The sequence below is a fragment of the Hyperoodon ampullatus genome (genome assembly GCF_949752795.1).
Source record: "Hyperoodon ampullatus genome assembly, chromosome: 9".
Lineage (NCBI taxonomy): Eukaryota > Metazoa > Chordata > Mammalia > Artiodactyla > Ziphiidae > Hyperoodon > Hyperoodon ampullatus.
The window spans coordinates 10,928,687-10,947,048 of NC_136922.1; the positions used below are offsets into that span (position 1 = coordinate 10,928,687).

The 18,362-nt window shown below is 39.5% G+C and overlaps 1 protein-coding gene across 1 annotated transcript in view; it reads right to left on the reverse strand.

Annotated features, from left to right (window-relative positions):
* Positions 1-18,362, reverse strand: part of CCDC146 (coiled-coil domain containing 146) — a gene marked incomplete at both ends in the record, with an annotated part of 114,874 nt that overhangs the window by 21,726 nt on the left and 74,786 nt on the right. Inside the window, 5 exons of the mRNA XM_079711100.1 lie at positions 11,080-11,266; positions 11,913-12,140; positions 13,068-13,141; positions 15,205-15,381; positions 17,473-17,530. Of these exons, the coding sequence (XP_079567226.1) occupies positions 11,080-11,266; positions 11,913-12,140; positions 13,068-13,141; positions 15,205-15,381; positions 17,473-17,530 (724 nt within the window). The remainder of the gene's footprint in view (positions 1-11,079; positions 11,267-11,912; positions 12,141-13,067; positions 13,142-15,204; positions 15,382-17,472; positions 17,531-18,362) is intronic.

The following is an 18,362-nucleotide window of genomic DNA, read 5'->3' on the forward strand; positions in this document are numbered from 1 at the left end:
TTCCGACATGAAAGGTGTTCTGGCATGCACTTTCTGGCACACAGGTCTTAAAAAACTACTCTCCATTCACCTTTCTTAGGAAGCTACTGGAAGACATGCTTCTCCCACAAAAAGAGAATAAGCCAAAAGAGAAATAGAAGAGACACATGAAATAGGGGATCCAACATAGGAGAGAGGTAAAGGGAGTCACCAAGATGATGGAGTAAGGCTCCTAAGCTGGGGAGTGTACATGTAGAGAAGTGAGACCAGTTTGTTACAGATCAGAAGGCTGAGAAGGGAAAAGCAGCTTCTGAGATCTGGGAGTTGGCACTCACAGCTGGGCCTTGGTGTTCTCCTACTGGACACAAACAATTTCACAGAAAATCACCATCAGACAAGACCATTCTATGATCATAGAAAAAAACAAGACCACTCTGTATTTGTCTTTGGTCACAGACAAAAACATGAACATTTTCCAAGCCACAAAATATCACGTATTCCCATCTCACAGTCTTCCTTACCAATTACAGCTTTAACTTTAATCTAGTCTTTTCTCTTTCTATCTTAAGATTTATTAAGATACTCAGTCATAGAATTAGCCTCACCTTCTGACAATATTCAAATCTAGGGCAGAGTCCCATTTTCTTAAACCATCCCCCAAAACATATAACACAAGCCCAAATCCTGTAAGACCTTTCTAATACCCTGTACTGAGATACTCTACTGTTCCCCCTGTTGAGTGTTTTCCCTTGCTGCAATGAGTAATAAACTCAACTCATTCAACCACAGATACGTTCCTACTGGACTTTGGCTGGAGGTTACTGAAAAGTCTCAAGTGATTTCTTCAAAAGGTTAAATGAATAGACTACCAAATATGTTTTAACATGCTGAGAGAAAATTTATACAATTAGAGGACAGTTTGGCATTGAACTAATTATAAGTACACAGAAAACTACAAATAAAAAAGCCAGAATGTTTATAAATTTGGGGGAACACAAAATTTTGTAAGTAATTATCTAATATGACTCAGGTGTGAATAACCTTTATGTATTCATAATAATGTAAATATGAAATTTCAAAATTGTTAAAATTATGTCATGAGGCTATTTATTGTGTGGAGGGACAAGAAATCTGTGTGTTGAACAGGGGTATAAAGAAAGCTTAATCCTCATCTTTTATAGTGAGAAGTAAAAATAATCAGGTCTAAAACTGAAAAATCAAGAGTAGCATTATTAGTATATTACTTAGACTATGAAGATATATCACAAGAATCAGCTAAAGGGAGATGACTTGATTAAGACTAGGAAATATATAGTGTATGTACTGTCATCTACCTTTCTATACCTGACGCAGACATCACTAATCAACTGCAGAGCTGATAAGACAGTGCTAAGTCTCAGAATCCTTTGCAACATGGTCATTACAAGGAGCTACCACCAGCTGAATAGGACTGGCACTTGCCTTCCTTGGACCATATGATCTTTATGATTCCTCTCAGTTCTTTCGTTCTATGATTATGTAAAATAAAGAACATTGAATGTCTTGGTCAGGTGACACATGAAAGTATCATTTAAATATATTAATTTAGTAGCAAAATGGAGGATAGATTGGACATGAAAGGAACAGAACCTAAGGAGAACAGCTGATGGGCAGTGGAAGTCATTCAGATGATGCAGAGAGGATACTAAGAGGCATTTCTGAGCGTTGTCAGTAGGGCCTGAAGGTGCCATCCTCTCCATTGGGATGAAATAGCCATATTCAAAGTCTTATCCTGGTTATAAAATTTTCTTGAGCCTTTGGAAAAGTTTATATGTATACAGGAAGGAAAGCAACATTTATTTCTTGGTATCGTATTCTTGGTACCACACACCTTCACATGTGTAATCACTTTTATTCCTTGCAATAATCCCAGTTCAAAGGTTAGAAATGCCTAACATCAGAAGCTGTTCAATGGATCTAGGATTTAAACCTGACTCTGCCTGACTTGAAGCTAATGCTCTCCTCTGTATAGTTCTATTGTCACAATTGTATTTAACACTGGAAGGGAGTCATTAAGAGAGAGATGCAGAATCACTTCTAAATCAGAGGAGAGAAAAATGAAACTTCTAGAAAACTACAAATAAAGGAAAAGTGCCAACAGGCAGTCTCCTGCATGCAGTCTTTCCACCCCCACTTGGCCACATAAGAGTGGGCTTTGGACCTAGAACACTTCCTTACAAAGCGATAGAGAGTCCACACAGCCTGTGCTGGGTTTATCACCTTGTGTGGGAATATCTTTCCCTGTTTCAGGCACATTGAGAACTCCTTTGTTCTGCTTAAGCCTGTATGTCAATGGCCCTCAGGCACACCCCCAGTTTTCAGTATTTCAGACTCCACAAGGCGGGGGTGGTGGTGGTCAATGTTCCTTTCGCTGCGGTAAGACAGTTGTGAACATAGGCCAGTCACCCTGAGCTGGCTGTCAGGAGAGGCTGCTGGCCACGGGGGACCAATGTCCACTATTGAAGCTGATCTTTCTCTATCTCTTCTTTATGTAGGTAAAGTGTTGTTCCGTCCAGTGCTTGACTATTGTGTTTTCCTTGGTGACTCCAATACCAAGATGCAACGGGCCTCCTCCCCAGGACTGGTAAGTGGTGCATGGCATTCTGCTCGCTTGGGATTGATGACCTGCATGGTATACTGCTTGACATGTATATACAGAAAGTGACATATTTACTTGGTTAGAGGATTTTGTTGTTGTCGTCACAACCTTGGGCATGGTTTTGTGTTTAGAAAGAATAACCTTGCAGAGTCATACTATGCCAACCCTTCAAACATGACGGTGAATGTCAGAGCAAAACCTCTAGTCACTGAGGGGACTGTATTAAAGTGTAGATATGGGGTTTTATTTCTCTTCAGTGCCAAATGGAAGTTAATAGGAGCCACGATTAAATGCAGAGGTGTACTGTAATGTGTAGTATGATTTCCTGAGAGTGTGATGTCTTCGATTAAGAAATCCTCCATATTCCAATTTGTTATCGTTTTGCCTAACCCCAGCAGTCTCTCTCCCTATGGCAGGCCCATATTCTCTGTCTCTTTTTTTTTAAAGCCCAATAAAAATCATATATATTTCTTGGTACTGCATGACCAACTATATTTCAACATACAGAAACAAACAGAGCCCACTCTACTTTAGTAGTATAGATGACAGGGCACTTAAGTCTTCTCTTGATTAAAAGCCAAGAATCTTATTTGCATTTCTTTGAAGGAAAAAACCGTAATAAGGACAAATTATTGGCAAAGTGATTGACCAAACAGAGAGGAAATTATAATTACAGACTTCAGGGTTCAGTTTAGGATGTATATGTGTGTTGCTTTTATTTTATTTTATTTTTTACACTTTTCACACATCTCATTTATTTATTTTGGATATATTTCTTTTTTTATTGAAGTATAGTTGATTTACAATGTTGTGTTAATTTCTGCTGTACAGTAAAGTGGTTCAGTTATACATATATATACATTCTTTTTTTGAATATTCTTTTCCACTATGGTTTATCACAGGATATTGAATATAGTTCTCTGTGCTATACAGTAGGACCTTGTTGTTTATCCATTCTATATATAATAGTTTGCATCTGCTAATCCCAAATTCCCAATCCATCCCTCCTCCACCCTGTCTCTCTCGTCAACCACAGGTCTGTTCTCTATGTCTATGAGTCTGTTTTGTAGATAAATTCATTTGTATCATTATTTTAGATTCCACATATAAGTGATATCATATGGTGCTTGCCTTTCTCTGTCTGACTTACTTCACTTAGTAGGATAATCTCTAGGTCCATCCATGTTGCTGCAAATGGCATTATTTCATTCTTTTTTATGGCCAAGTAGTATTCCTTTATTTATACATACCACATCTTCTTTATCCATTCATCTGTAGATGGACATTTAGGTTGTTTCCATGTCTTGGCTATTGTGAATAGTGCTGCTATGAACATAGGGGTGCATGTATCTTTTTGAATTATAGTTTTGTCTGGATATATGCCCAGGAGTGGGATTGCTGCATCATATGGCAACTTTATTTTTAGTTTTTTGAGGAACCTCCATACTGTTTTCCATAGTGGCTGCACCAACTTACATTCTCATCAACAGTGTAGGAGGGTTCCCTTTTCCCACACCTTCTCTAGCATTCCTTATTTGTAGACATTTTAATGATGGCCATTCTGACCAGTGTGAGGTGGTACCTCATTGTAGTTTTGATTTGTATTTCTCTAATAATTAGCAATGTTGAAGATCTTTTCATGTGCCTGTGGGCCATCTGTATGTATTCTTTACAGAAATGTCTATTTAGTTCTTCTGCCTAATTTTGGATTGGGTTGTTTGTTTTCTTTGTTGTTGAGTTGTATGAGCTGTTTGTATATTTTGGAAATTAATCCCTTGTTGGTGACATCATTTGCAAATATTTTCTCCCCTTTCGTAGGTTGTCTTTTCGTTTTGTTTATGGTTTCCTTTGCTGTGCAAAACCTTGGAAGTTAGATTAGGTCCCATAATTTTTAATTTTGCTTTTATTTCTATTGCTTTGGTAGACTGTGTATGTTACCTCTTAAGTGAGAGTTTGAGGAGTAGGGATTATTTATCCATTTGGTGTGGGATGTATAGGCCCCTGTTGTGTTCCCTGAACAGTTAGAGTTACCCCAAGTAGTTCAGACTCTTAAACATATGCACTCACCCTTGGTTCTTTATACTCCATGAAAAATTGCCTCTTCTAGTCATTGGTCATTCTTTTTTCTTCCTTCTGATTTTTCTTTTATCAGTTTTACCTGAATACACTTTCCAGTCTACATTCATTGACCAAAAACATAATCTTGCAATGAACATTTTTTTTTAGTCATTTAAACCATTATCTTCAACTCTCTTTCTCTTTTTTGAAGTAAGCACTAGGCCACTATTTAGTTTTATTTTATGAACACTCAAACTTTCCAAAATGATGTACACAAATCAGTTGCCTTGAGAGGAACGCCAGACCCCCAGCTATTCTGAGCTGAGAAGCCACCACAAGGAGAGAGAGACCCTAGAGCATTCATCAAAGCAGAGTAAGTGACCAGAGCAAGTGAGGCTGGATTATTTCTTCCAAAATGACTTTGCTTTTCAATTTGGTGTTTCAGTTTGGTGTTCCTGGGAGCAGCAGAGTCCTGGACTCGGGATATGGTCGGTCATTTCTACTTTACATTAAATACTTACTCCTGTGTGCTTTGTGTTGGGAGCAAATTAGCAAGATTCTCCTCTCAATCCAGAATTGAGTTTAGACATTGAGCACTACTGCCTACTCCCCACAACCTCATGTTTCTTACCGTGGAGGTGGTTCTTTTGCCAATGGATGGAGGCCCCTGGCCAGTGAGGTATCCTCTACTATGCTTGGAACTTACTGGGCAGTGAGCGCCACTGAGGTGAGCCTTCGAGTGAAGGCAGAAAACAGGGTTCATAAGGTCTCCTTGTTTCTAATTGTAGCTTCTCAAATAGGCTGCATTTATTTCCACGTCCCCAGCAGCTGTGTGTCACGTGTAGTTAGCACTACTGTTGTTACTAAGAGGTAACATGTCCACTGCTGTCTGCCTGGGAAGGTGTTCAAGGTTGTATATTCATTATCGATTTTTTTTTTCAGTTTTAATATTTTTTTAATTGAAGTATAGTTGATTTACAATGTGTTAATTTCTGCTGTACAGCAAAGTGATTCAGTTATACATATATATATATATATACACATTCCTTTTTAATATTCTTTTCCATCATGGTTTATCATAGGATATTGAATATAGTTCTCTGTGCTATACAGTAAGACATTGTTGTTTCTAATTTCTTTATTTAAAAAATTTAACTATAGATGATTTACAGTATCATGTTAGTTTCAGGTGTACAGGTTCAGATTCTTTTCCATAATAGGTTATGACAAGATATTGAATATAGTTACCTGTGCTATACAGTAAATCCTTGTTGTTTACCTATTTTATATATGTGGGTATTTATCTGTTAATCCCAGACTCCTAATTTATCCCTCCCCCTCCCCTTTTCCCTTTGGTAACCATAATTTTTTTCCCTATGTCTGTGAGTCTATTTCTCTTTTGTAAATAAGTTCATTTGTATCACTTTTTTAGATTCCACATATAAGTGATATCATATGATATTTGTCTTTCTGTGTCTGATTTACTTCACTTAGTATGATACTCTCTAGGTCCATCCATGTTGCTGCAAATGGCATGATTTTATTTTTTTATGGCTAATATTCTCTTCTGTGTGTGTATGTATGTGTGTATGTGCATATATATATATATATAACATCTTTATCCATTCATCTGTTAATTGGACACTTAGGTTGCTTCCATGTCTTGGCTATTGAAAAAGTGCTGCTATGAACATTGGGGTGGATGTATCTTTTCAAATTAGAGTTTTCATCTTTTCTAGCTATATGCCCAGGAGTGGGATTGCTGGATCATATGGTAGCTCTATTTTTAGTTTTTTAAGGAACCTCCACACTGTTGTCCATAATGCTTGTACCAAATTACATTCCCACCAACAGTGTAGGAGGGTTCCCTTTTCTCCACACCTTCTCCAGCATTTATTATTTGTAGACTTTTTGATGATAACCATTCTGACTGGTGTGAGGTGATACTTCATTATAGTTCTGATTTGCATTTCTCTAATAATTAGCAATGTTGAGCATCTTTTCATGTGCCTGAGGGCCACCTGTATGTCTTCTTTAGAGAAATGTCTGTTTAGGTCTCTGCCCATTTTTAATTGAGTTGTTTGTTTTCTTTTTTTTTTATATTGAGCCGTATGAGCTGCTTGTATATTTTGGAAATTAATCCCTGTCGGTTGCATTATTTGCAAATATTTTCTCCCAGTCCATTGGTTGTCTTTTCATTTTGTTTATGCTTTCCTTTGCTGTGCAAAAGCTTATATGTTTGATTAGATTCCCTTTGTTTATTTATGCTTTTAGTTCTATTGCCTTGGGAGACTGACCCAAGAGAATTTATGTTAGAGAATGTTTTGCCTATGTTTTCTTTTTTTTTTAAATTTATTTTTATTTATTTATTTTTGGCTGCATTGGGTCTTCGTTGCTGCACGTGGGCTTTCTCTAGTTGCGGTGAGCAGGGGCTACTCTTCATTGCAGTGCACGGGCTTCTCATTGTGGTGGCTTCTCTTGTTGTGGAGCATGGGCTCTACGCACGCGGGCTTCAGCAGTTGTGGCTTGCCGGCTCTGGAGCGCAGGCTCAGTAGTTGTGGCGCACAGGCTTAGTTGCTCCGCGGCATGTGGGATCTTCCCGGAACAGGGCGCGAACCCGTGTCCCCTGCATTGACAGGCAGATTCTTAACCACTGCTCCACCAGGGAAGCCCCTGCCTATGTTTTCTTCTAGGATTTTTATGGTTTCATGTCTTATATTTAAATCTTTAAGTCATTTTGAGTTTATTTTTGTGTATGGTGTCAGGCAGTGTTCTAATATCATTGATTTACACGAGGCTGTCCAGCTTTCCCAGTACCACTTGCTGAAGAGACTGTTTTTTCTCCATTGTATATTATTGCCTCCTTTGCTGAAGATTAACTGACTGAAGATGTGTGGGTTTATTTCTGGGCTCTCTATTCTGTTCCATTGATCTATATGTCTGTTTTTCTGCCAGTACCATGTTGTTTTGATTACCGTAGCTTTGTAGTATTATCTAAAGTCCGGGAGGGTTATGCCTCCAGCTTTGTTATTTCTTGGGAGGCCCATCTTCTACCTGCCCATGCCTAGACTTGGCAAATGCTTCAGGGAGGAAAAAGCCTACCTGTCTCTGTTCACCTAGGAAGTGTTTATTCTGTTTTAGAATTTACTTCCCACAACTCTCATATGTCTTTTTTTTTTTTTTTTTTTTTTTTTTTTTTTTTTTTTGCAGTACGTGGGCCTCTCACTGCTGTGGGCTTTCCCGTTGCGGAGCACAGCCTCTGGACACGCAGGCTCAGCGGCCATGGCTCACAGGTCCAGCCGCTCTGAGGCATGTGGGATCTTCCCGGCCCGGGGCACGAACCCGTGTCCCCTGCATCGGCAGGCAGACTCTCAACCACCGCGCCACCAGGGAAGCCCCATATGTCTTTTTAAAATATCTGATTTTTAGTTTATCCATTTTTTCTGGCTACTATGACAGGAACCATGGTCTCCTGCAATATTTCATATCTTAACTGGAAGTATAAATGGCAGAATTACATTTTATATTATGTTTATGTACCCCTTCTATTTTATTTAATTGAGATTTTCTGGTAGAGACCAACTTAATTCTGTTTAGGGTGTGTCATAGTTTAGAACCAATATTGTGACTTTTATCAGTGTATAACTGCTTTTGAGATCACTAATAGGTATTTCTCTAAGTGACAAATTATCTTACTGCTTCTATTTATCTTTCTTTTTACTTTTAAGAGGAATGTTTTGTTGAGTCAGCATTAGCAAATATTTAACAGACTGACTTTACTTACTACTGGAATCACCACAATAGATTACTAAAGGCAATGGTAATTTTTTTCCTATTATTGTTTAAAGAAATCTTACTTATGGTTATTTGGTCAATAAACAGGGATTGTATTATCAATAAAAACAGCATTCACTGCTCTTAAGAGCTTCCTACTCATCACATCTAGGATTCCACTAGGTCTTAGAAGAAATGTTTTAGCTGCTAATCACTGTAAATCTCACCGTGATTGAGGTGGAGTACCAGAAGGTCTGTGTTTACCCAAAGTTCCAACTTAACATCCTAATGTGCAAGGCTTTGGGCTAAAATGGAATAGCTTGTAGTAAGCCAATACTTCAAGTAAGAATAACTTGAAAAGTTGAATTTAAAAAATATATGTGAACATATGAGAGTTGCAAAGGTAAATAGAGTTAAAGTCTTCAAAGGTTCTAGCATTATCCAGGAAGTAGTAAAAGAATTTTTACTGGACTCTAATAAATTAAGGATGAATGGTGTAACCTTTAGGATAACCACTCAAGGGATGGAAAGAGAATGCAAAACTAATACATATCAAAAATGGGGAAAATAGAACAATAGAAAATAGGAATTGAACAATTCATCTTTTTTATTAACCCGAAAGAAGAAAAGATAGGAGAGAAAATGAGACATACAATAGATGGGACAAAGAAAAAGCAATAGTAATACGGTAGACATAAGCCCAAGTGTATCCATAATTACATTAAATGTTTTTGGACTAAATACAAGAACTGAAAGGCATAAGTTTTCAGACTAGATATTAAAAAGTATATCCTGCGTATGAAAGACGCACCTAGATGAGGACAAAGAGAGAATGAAAGTAAATGGATGGATAAGGAAATAATCTTGCAAAATCTAACAACAACAACAAAAAAACTAGTGTAATGGTTGCTTGTACTAATATCAGACAACGTAAACTTTTATGGAAGAAAGCATTTCTATAGTTTAAAATATTTCACTGTCATAAAAGAATCAATCTACATGCAGGAATTTTAATAAAACTATTAAAAGTAGTTGAGAAGCATAAATACTATTGTTTTATTTAATAATAACAAATAACTGTTCTATTTGTTTTGCAAAATTGTGAAAGCACATTTTGCCCCATTGAGATAGGAAGAAAGGTCCATGAGTGCCATCTGACAGCGAGACCAAGACCTAGTCATTTAGAACACTCATAACTCTAACCAATTATTTTCACACTTTGCTAAATCTTGGTCTTTCAATCAGGATAGGCTAGGTTATGCTAAAGAAACAAGCCCAAGGATCATGGCTCAAAAGCATGAAAGCTTATTTCTTGTTCTAACAAAGCCTGTGGCCAGTCAAGGTTTTTCTCCACGACCACAGTTGGCTCAGCATTCCTGGATGCTTCCATTTACAGCACTTCCATGTCATCATGTACTTCCACAATGGCCACGGGATGGGGGAAAGAGCTAGAGGGTCTCACACTGCTCCAGGATGGAAGGAACATGCGTCATTTCTGCCCACAGTCCGTTGGCCAGAACCAATCATATGACCCTGCTCAATGGCAGAGGGTACAAGGAAGTATAAACCTTCCATATTCCCAGAAGGAGAAGAACATTAGGCTTACAGGTTAGGATCAGAAGTGTCTACCAGAGCTGGAAACTCCTGTTTACATTTCTGAGGTCGTGAACCTCCATAAGGTCAGGGACCATGACAATCCTGAAGAAAACAGGTATGATTTCTGTACCCCCAGCTGCTTCATCTCAGAGATTGATCTCATTTTCACCAAAGGAAGCACTGGCTAAGGCCTGGGCACAGGGATGCAGCCCTCTCAACAATCCACTGCCTTTTAGCACTGCTCGGTTGATTAGCACAGGGAGTGCCACACGAGGAGAGAATCAGAGGCAACAGGACCAAAACCCCTCCATTTGGGAGCGCAGAGGTAGTAAGAAAGTAACAGCTATACTGAGCATTCTCTGGTTGTAGTACACCTCTGATACTGCACAAAATTATCCAGGTAGCCAGACATTGGGTTCTGATGGCCCTTGACTAATTGGAGGTACAGGCTGACTGTCCATCTATATTTACATGATCTGATCTTGTTTCTGACTATTGTAGTCTACAGTGACACCATTCTGGATCTGACTCTTTCAACTCCTTCAAACATAGTGGTCCCCTTGGTCCTACCCTGTAATGAACCCGTTAGCTCTTCCAGAGCCGGATGGCCAAACTGCCTCCCCTGGCCAGGCTGATGCTTGATCCCAATAAGACATTTCTCTAATCTTGGGCTAACAAAAAGATTGAAACATACTATAAGACAGAGCCTCTATAACAGGTTTGATCCATTTTAAAGTTATCTTTTCTCTGTTCTTTTCCTTTCCCTCTTTCTCTATTGACAGCAAAAACAAATTCTTGAAATATTTTTGCTTAAAAAAGACAGCACTGAGGGAATTCCCTGGCGGTCCAGTGGTTAGGACTCTGCACTCTCACTGCCAAGGGCCTGAGTTCAGTCTCTGGCTGGGGAACTAAGATCCCACAAGCCGCACCAGCGTGGCCCAAAGGAAAAAAAAAAAAAAAACCAAACAAAAAAACCCAAAAAACAAAAAGATGTCGCAGAGCTTACAAACCCAGTAGTGGTGTTTAGCACCCACCTCTAATAGAAGCCTTTGATGCAGTGCTTCAGTTTGAGTGAGTGCATCCCTGGACACTTTCAAGAGTAGCTCCATTTTTTTTAAATTTCGAAAATCTCGCTCTTTCTCTCTCTGCTTACGAGAAAGTTCATCATGGTAGTTTTGCTTGTCAGTGAGACAGTTTCGTAAATTGAGGTCCAAGATCCCTCTATTCCAGGTAAAAAGAGAATATGAAAGTGATTTGTCATCAACTGTCCTTCATGTTTTTCAAGACAGTGTGCTCAGCAGGTGCATACAGAACTATTCTCATGCTAGAATCAAATTGTTAGTAATGCCCAAAGCAATTCTGTTTGCAAGTTCTTGTCAGAGTCACAGCCACTAAAAAAACCCACACGGAAGAGCAAATTGGCGGAGGCAGAAGTTCCTAGTCTCCCTGAAATTTTGCTTAAAAATGGAAATTAACACTATGCCAGAGACTCACACCACAAAATTGCTCCCATTAGGCAAAAATCATGATTACCTCAGGATACAATAATTTTCAGGGAAAAAAATCCCTCAATTATAGCATACACCAGGGATATAATTTCCCAGAGGCACGTTTTAGAAACTGAAAAAAATGCGATAGATTGTGTCCTTAAGTTTTTGGGTACAGGAAATTAAGGGCAGTGAAAAATATAGGATGGAGAAATACTTTGAAATGCTTTATTTAATAATATATTTTTATTAATGGTAAAAATGGTAAAATTCTATAAAAATGTTTATTGAATCAATATAAATGTTTGAGATTATGTTTTGAATCCTCAAATATAAATTGAAGAAAATGTAGATGACAGAAACACATTAATATAACTGACCTTTCAGTTAGTGAAGTTGCTTCATTCTCTCTGGTTAATTCCAGTAGCTTGACCAACTGGTTATACTCTCGTTCTTTAGTTTCAAGCAAGGCTCGTTTGCCTTCAACTTCCTTTATTATGTCCTCCTTTTCTTCCATTACAGCATTAATTTTGGTTTCAACTTTCTTTAGGGAGTCATTCAGCTCTTTGAGTTCATATTCCACGACAAGTTTTCTCTTTTCCATTTCCCTGTGAGGGATACATACATACACATATTCATAGGTACACAACACACACCTGAGCTTGCCTTATTTTGAGCCCAGGCTGTCTACCTATTTTTACTTTCTGACCGGGCAACAGAAGGGCTAGTCATAAATTCAATGATGTCAGAAGTGGGTGAAGACCACAAATGAGTGGGACTGAGGGGATATCTCCACTGAGTGCCACTGAGGGCAGGAATTTGTCCAGCCTCCCCACTTTCTCCCCAGATCCCTGCTGCTACCGTCTCCTGGGATTCTACCCTCATCCTGACCAGCCTCCCTGAATTGACAAATTTCTCAACTTTGGTGCTAGTGGGCTTGGCTTTTAGAAACATTACTAGTATCTGCTGCCTTTTTTCTCTCTTCTTTTAAGATCAGTCACCAGAGCAGTCCTAGGACTTCTCCAGATTTTTGTATCTTCACTTATCTTTATCCTTTCCGGTTCCTCCAAACCTTGAGAATTCCTCAGTGACTTGTGCCTCCAAATCTCCTCTGAATGCTTGGGGGTCTTACACACGTGAATAGCTGGCAAGTGAAGAGTTACTGTCACTTGGGCTTTAGGCATCTGGCTGGCCAACACATATCTAGACCATGAAATTCTACCCAGTTCCAATAATTTATTCCATACACAGATCTGTTAAAGTCAGTTGGTGTTCTCCATAGAGATATGATATAAAATTGGAAAGAGAATATTGTCCCCAAATTAAGACATAAATGCTAGGAATGACAGTAATGTGCTGCACTGCATTCTCCTGAAGAACTTGATATATACAACCTAGACAGGGCCAAATGCAGATATCTCTAAAATTATAATGGTAATTTGATATGTTCAGTGGTTAATATTCTTGTTTTAGCATGCACACATAACTTGGGGGAGCGTGGGCTGGGAGGGATAAAAAATAAAATTAAGCCATACGCTTTGTTGCGTGTTGTTTTTTCTATCTCTTTTCCAGTTTGTACAGGAATAGATCGATGGTGGACCACTTCATCCTAGTAAAGAAATGGAACCATGTTAAATTATGTAGTCTTGGACCAGAAGCAGTCAAGCAAATTAAACAGGAAAGAGAAAAGAACTACAAGGTGTAGAATTCTTACTCTCTGTCCTGTACTATGCAGCGTGCTTTAATTATTCCGTTTAATATTCATAATGACCTTACAAGATGGTAATGGTTGTTACCATTTTAAAGAGAAGCTAACTGAGTGTAACACAACCTCTGGGCACTCTGCCTAGATTGCCTTTATGGAGGTACACCCATCCCTCAGAGGTTACAGAGGCTGCTGACAGCTCATGCTTGTTCTCTCCACAGGATTGCCATGGCTGGCAGAGCTGCCTTGTCTCGGGGGATAGGGGGTGGAAGGCGGAGGGAGGCAGGCTGTGACCCATGTGGAGATACAGCAGCCCATCCCTCTGCCTCAGGGTGGAACAACCTCTGCGGTGCAATTCATGGCATCAGGTTGCCGGGAGGGTTCTCCTGAAACCATATTTTGGCCTGGCTTCGAACCCCACCTCTAGCCTTTTTCCCTCGCTACCCTATGGGATTCTCCTTAGAGCTCCTGCTCAGTGAATACTTGTCTTAATCTCTGCTTCTAGGGAACCCTGCCTAAGACCGAGGCTAAGTGAAGGTACATAATTTTCCCAGATTCACACAGCTTGTAAATGGCAAGGCCAAGATCAGAAGCTAGTTTTGTCTGACGCCACTTTGCACTGTGCTCTGTGGATTTGCAGAAGATTCACTTTTAACCTCAAGAATCTTATGTACGTGGCAGGGGTTGTGGAAGAGCCCCTTCCTGGCTGAGGATCACACTGGACTTTGGGGTCTGGCGTGACAGGGATGCTTGGGGGTTGAAGACATCCCTGCAGTGTGGTGCATTTCTCCCTGGGATCTTGCTCAGTCTTGAGGCAGATCTAAATTTTGTGAGGCTGAAACTTGTACAATTTGGGGAGCCCTTTTTTTTTTTTAAGTATTATAATTTAATTATTTATAAATTTATTTATTTATTTATGGCTGCGTGGGGTCTTTGTTGCTGCACACAGGCTTGCTCTAGTTGCGGCGAGCGGGGGCTACTCTTCGTTGTGGTGCGCGGGCTTCTCATTGAGGTGGCTTGTCTTTCTTGCGGAGCATGGGCTCCAGACACGTGGGCTCAGTAGCTGTGGCTCGCGGGCTCTAGAGCGCAGGCTCAGTAGTTGTGGTTCGCGGGCTTAGTTGCTCTGTGGCATGTGGGATCTTCCCGGACCAGGGCTCGAACATGTGTTCCCTGCCTTGGCAGGTGGATTCTTAACCACTGTGCCACCAGGGAAGTCCTGGGGAGCTCTTTTTAAGAAAAAGAATCAAAAGTTATAAATGACAATTAGGTTCAGGGCCTTGGCGGTGGTTCGTGCGTGTGAAGCCTTAGTTTCATTGGGGTCCTTGTAAATCCACCTGTGCTCAGTGCCTGTGTTCCGGGTGGCAGCTGGGTACGTCTTGGCCGACTGCTCTGACTCTTAAGGAAAAGGAGGTCAAAGTGAATCATAACTGTCCGCTAAGCCAAGGTGTCTCAGATGTAGTTTTAAGACATAAGTCTAGGTTACTTCGATTGTTTTGAGACCTATTATACAAAGGTTTCAAAATAAAATGAAATTTAATTATCTCCTAAAACAGAAATACAGGCCTTGCATCACTTTCACGGTGAGAGGGAAGTGAAGTGGAATCAAGCAGACAAAGAAGGATGCAGTAATAACAGTATACAAGAGAGGTGAGAACACTTGGTTGCCCTTGAAGGAAGTGATTGTGTTTGTGACACTCATTTCCAATACTGAAAACTGCTTGGTGAGGTTTAGAGAGGCCTTTTCCCCAGGTCAGGACTCCAATTTAGAGTGATGCTACCGAACACTCCAGAGTCTTCTGTGAATTCCCAGAGCCCAGGTTTAGTTTGATAGAATCAGTCACAGTGCAGAACATTTCAGTTTGTGTGTTTGGTCTTTATCAAACATTTGCAGTCAATCTTCATACCCATGCACCTTTATGTCTTTGCAGGCACAATGTTTAAATATTTATGAGCTGTGAGTAACATACCTTTAAGGTGACCTGATATTCGAACAATTCTTCTAGTTCCTTCTGCTCCTTTAGTAATTGCTTTTGCTTGGATGTCAAATCTTCCCGTAAATTTTTAATTTCTAATTTCTTCTGCATTACTTCCTTACGTAATTCTTCAGTGCTTTCTCTCAATATTCTCATCTTCTTCTCTATTTCCTTTAAAAGTCATGAAAATGATCAGATTATACAGAGTCGGAGCAAACATTTGTCTCCCTAAAAACCAAATTAAAAATAATTTTACTCACCATTGTGATTATATTTGTTTTGAGATTCATGAATGATTTCTTGCAAAGTTAAATGCACCTTATGATTTCTGACCTCTTCAATAAAGGCATGGCAATTGTACTGCGTGTGTTAAACAGCTTACATTAGATTTGAACTCATTTTTCAATTAATGCTCTTTTTTATCTTCCTACATTTTAAGTGTTTCCTTTTTCTGAGTTCATATTTATTTCATACCAAAAAGCTGTAGTAAAAATGTCCAGCCTTTTTTCTAGTAGCTTTGTGATTTGGCAACACCAGATGCAAATAATCTTTGAATATCAGGTTTATGGTTATCCTGAGTCACACATGAGAATTAAAGATTAGGAAGTTCATATTTGGAATATCTTATGTTGGCACTCCTTAATCCCCTTCTCTCTTATTAATATTACTTCTCTAAGTCAGGCACATTATCCCCAAATGCCCTCTGCCCCAGACTCCTAACAGGTCTTTGTTTCCCATGACTGATTATCTGGGGAGTGTTTGGCTTGTGACAGAAAAGCCTTCTTATGCTCAGAAGGTCCACACGTTACTAATGCCTAAGTGGAAGGATCCATTTAGCCTGCTCTGGCCTTTCTGCATATCACCCTCCTCCTCCTCCACTGTGGCTTCGAGAGGGTAAAACTGGTGATCCTATGGTCAGGAACTAAGATTCAAAATGCTTTTTCCCACAGAATCTGTGTTGAAAATGATGGTTAGGAATACTTCTGTACTAGTATATAATATATACATAATTATATTAATATATAATATGATGTATCAATATATTCATCCTCATATATTATAGCATTTTACTCTATGCATATAGTTTTTTTGTTGTTGTTGTTGTTGTTGTTGCGGTACACGGGCCTCTCACTGTTGTGGCCTCTCCCATTGCGGAGCACAGGCTCCAGACGCGCAGGCTCAGCAGCCATGGCTCATGGGCCCAGCCGCTTTGCGGCATGTGGGATCTTCCTGGACCGGGGCACGAACCCATGTCCCCTGCATCGGCAGGCGGACTCTCAACCACTGCGCCACCAGGGAAGCCCTTACTCTATGCATATAGAGTAAAGGGATTTTACCCTATGCCTTGGAATTAGACCACCACCAACATACTTTTAAAATATAACCATTTAGAAGGTGAAAGCAATGCAAAGTGTGATGATCTCTGTATTTACTTTCTATGATGGATTGCAAAAATAGGGACATAAATTCCTCCTATTCTTGTCTGCATGCCTCTTTGCAATATGTCTTTGTCCTTATTCCCATTAAGAGGTAGGACCTGTTTCTTTCCCCATTGATTCTAGATGTGACCATGCGACTTGCTTGGACCAATGGGATGTTACCAACAATGATTTAAGCAGAGGCTTGAAAAGTGCGTGTGTTGGGGTTTGCCCTCCCTTGAGACTGTCTGTCTCTTTCCTGAGACTGGAAACCCTTCCACCGTCATGAGAGTAACCAGTGACATGTGACCTTAGACCAACTAGCGGCCCAACTGGCTGACATATGAATGAAGCCATCCTAAGCCTTCCAGCTCCAAGTGAGCCAGCTCAGACCAGAAGAATTCAGAACTGAGGAAAATAAGAAATGGCTGTTGTTTTAAACCACTATGTTTTGGGGCAGTTTGTTAGGCAGGAATTAATAAGTGATACACATTTATAAAAATTTCTTGTAATAAGCTTGAGACAGTCAGGAAGCTATGAGAGTAATAGCTATAGCAAAAATACTGTTTTTAAGTGCCAACCCTTTTTTCTTCTGAAAACAAAGCAGATATTGTCCAACTAAACATAACCTGAATTAGATGCCAAATAGCTAAATCCTATAATAGGCACCACTTATGTTTACTGTAAAAGTTATGCAGATATTCCTTTCAGCACCATCCATTGTTAGATTTCTGGGTCTTTCAAATGTTTCAGGGTATGGTTGTTGTGATAAACGTTAATATTTATCAAAAGGGATGTTTCAATCCAGCTGTATTTAACAAAGTCTAGATCATCTAAGACTTACTCCTGGCTTAGGTATCTTCTCTAATTCCTTTTTTATGAGGCTTTTCTCTTCCATTAAGCTGCAAAACAAAAACAAAAACAAAAACAACTTTGACAAAGTACAAAAAAGTAAACTATTTCCACAGTAATAACTTTCTATTTTCTCTTCTCAGAATGCACTCCCAGGTGTGTTTGCCAGACCTGGTGTCCATCCTTTGTGATGGCTTCACTGAGTCCCACAGGCCCATTTAGGTGCTCCCTCCCCAGTCCTGCCTCAACACTGTACACACACCCATCAAAGCGGTTCTCTCATCATATTGTAACTGCTTGGGAGCACGAACTGCCCCCCAGACTCAAGTTCCATCAGGTGGGCTCTGAACTTTTTATTTTATTTGCAATAAACTAGTACCTGCCTGGATTACTGCTACAGCCTCTACTGCTTTCATCAAATTATCAGATCCCACTAGCCAGTAGGCCTAAAGATGCATGCATACCAGGTTTATTTTTATGAAATTGTATTTTCAATAAAGTAAATTAACATTTGTGTAATAAGTATGCACCATGTGGAATTTAATATAGGTTAGTTGTGTGGACCACAGGCTGAAGTTGAAGTTTTTCAGAGTTTTGAACACTTACACCTTTCCTTTTAGAGCTTGCGTATAAATTGCTATTTTACTTCCAAGCTGTTGATCCTACACCTGAGCTGTGTTGCCACCAGGGGGTGGTAGTGCGCTGCCATCTCTGGATTGTAAAGACCACCTGAGTGTCCCTGAGTTTCAAAATGGTGATGTGAAACCCTCCCACAAGATAAGACTTACAGTCTTTTCTTTAAATATAAAATGATATTTTCTTAAACAAACATAAAATGGATAATTCTTTAGGACATTTTAAATTACATTTCTATCATCCATT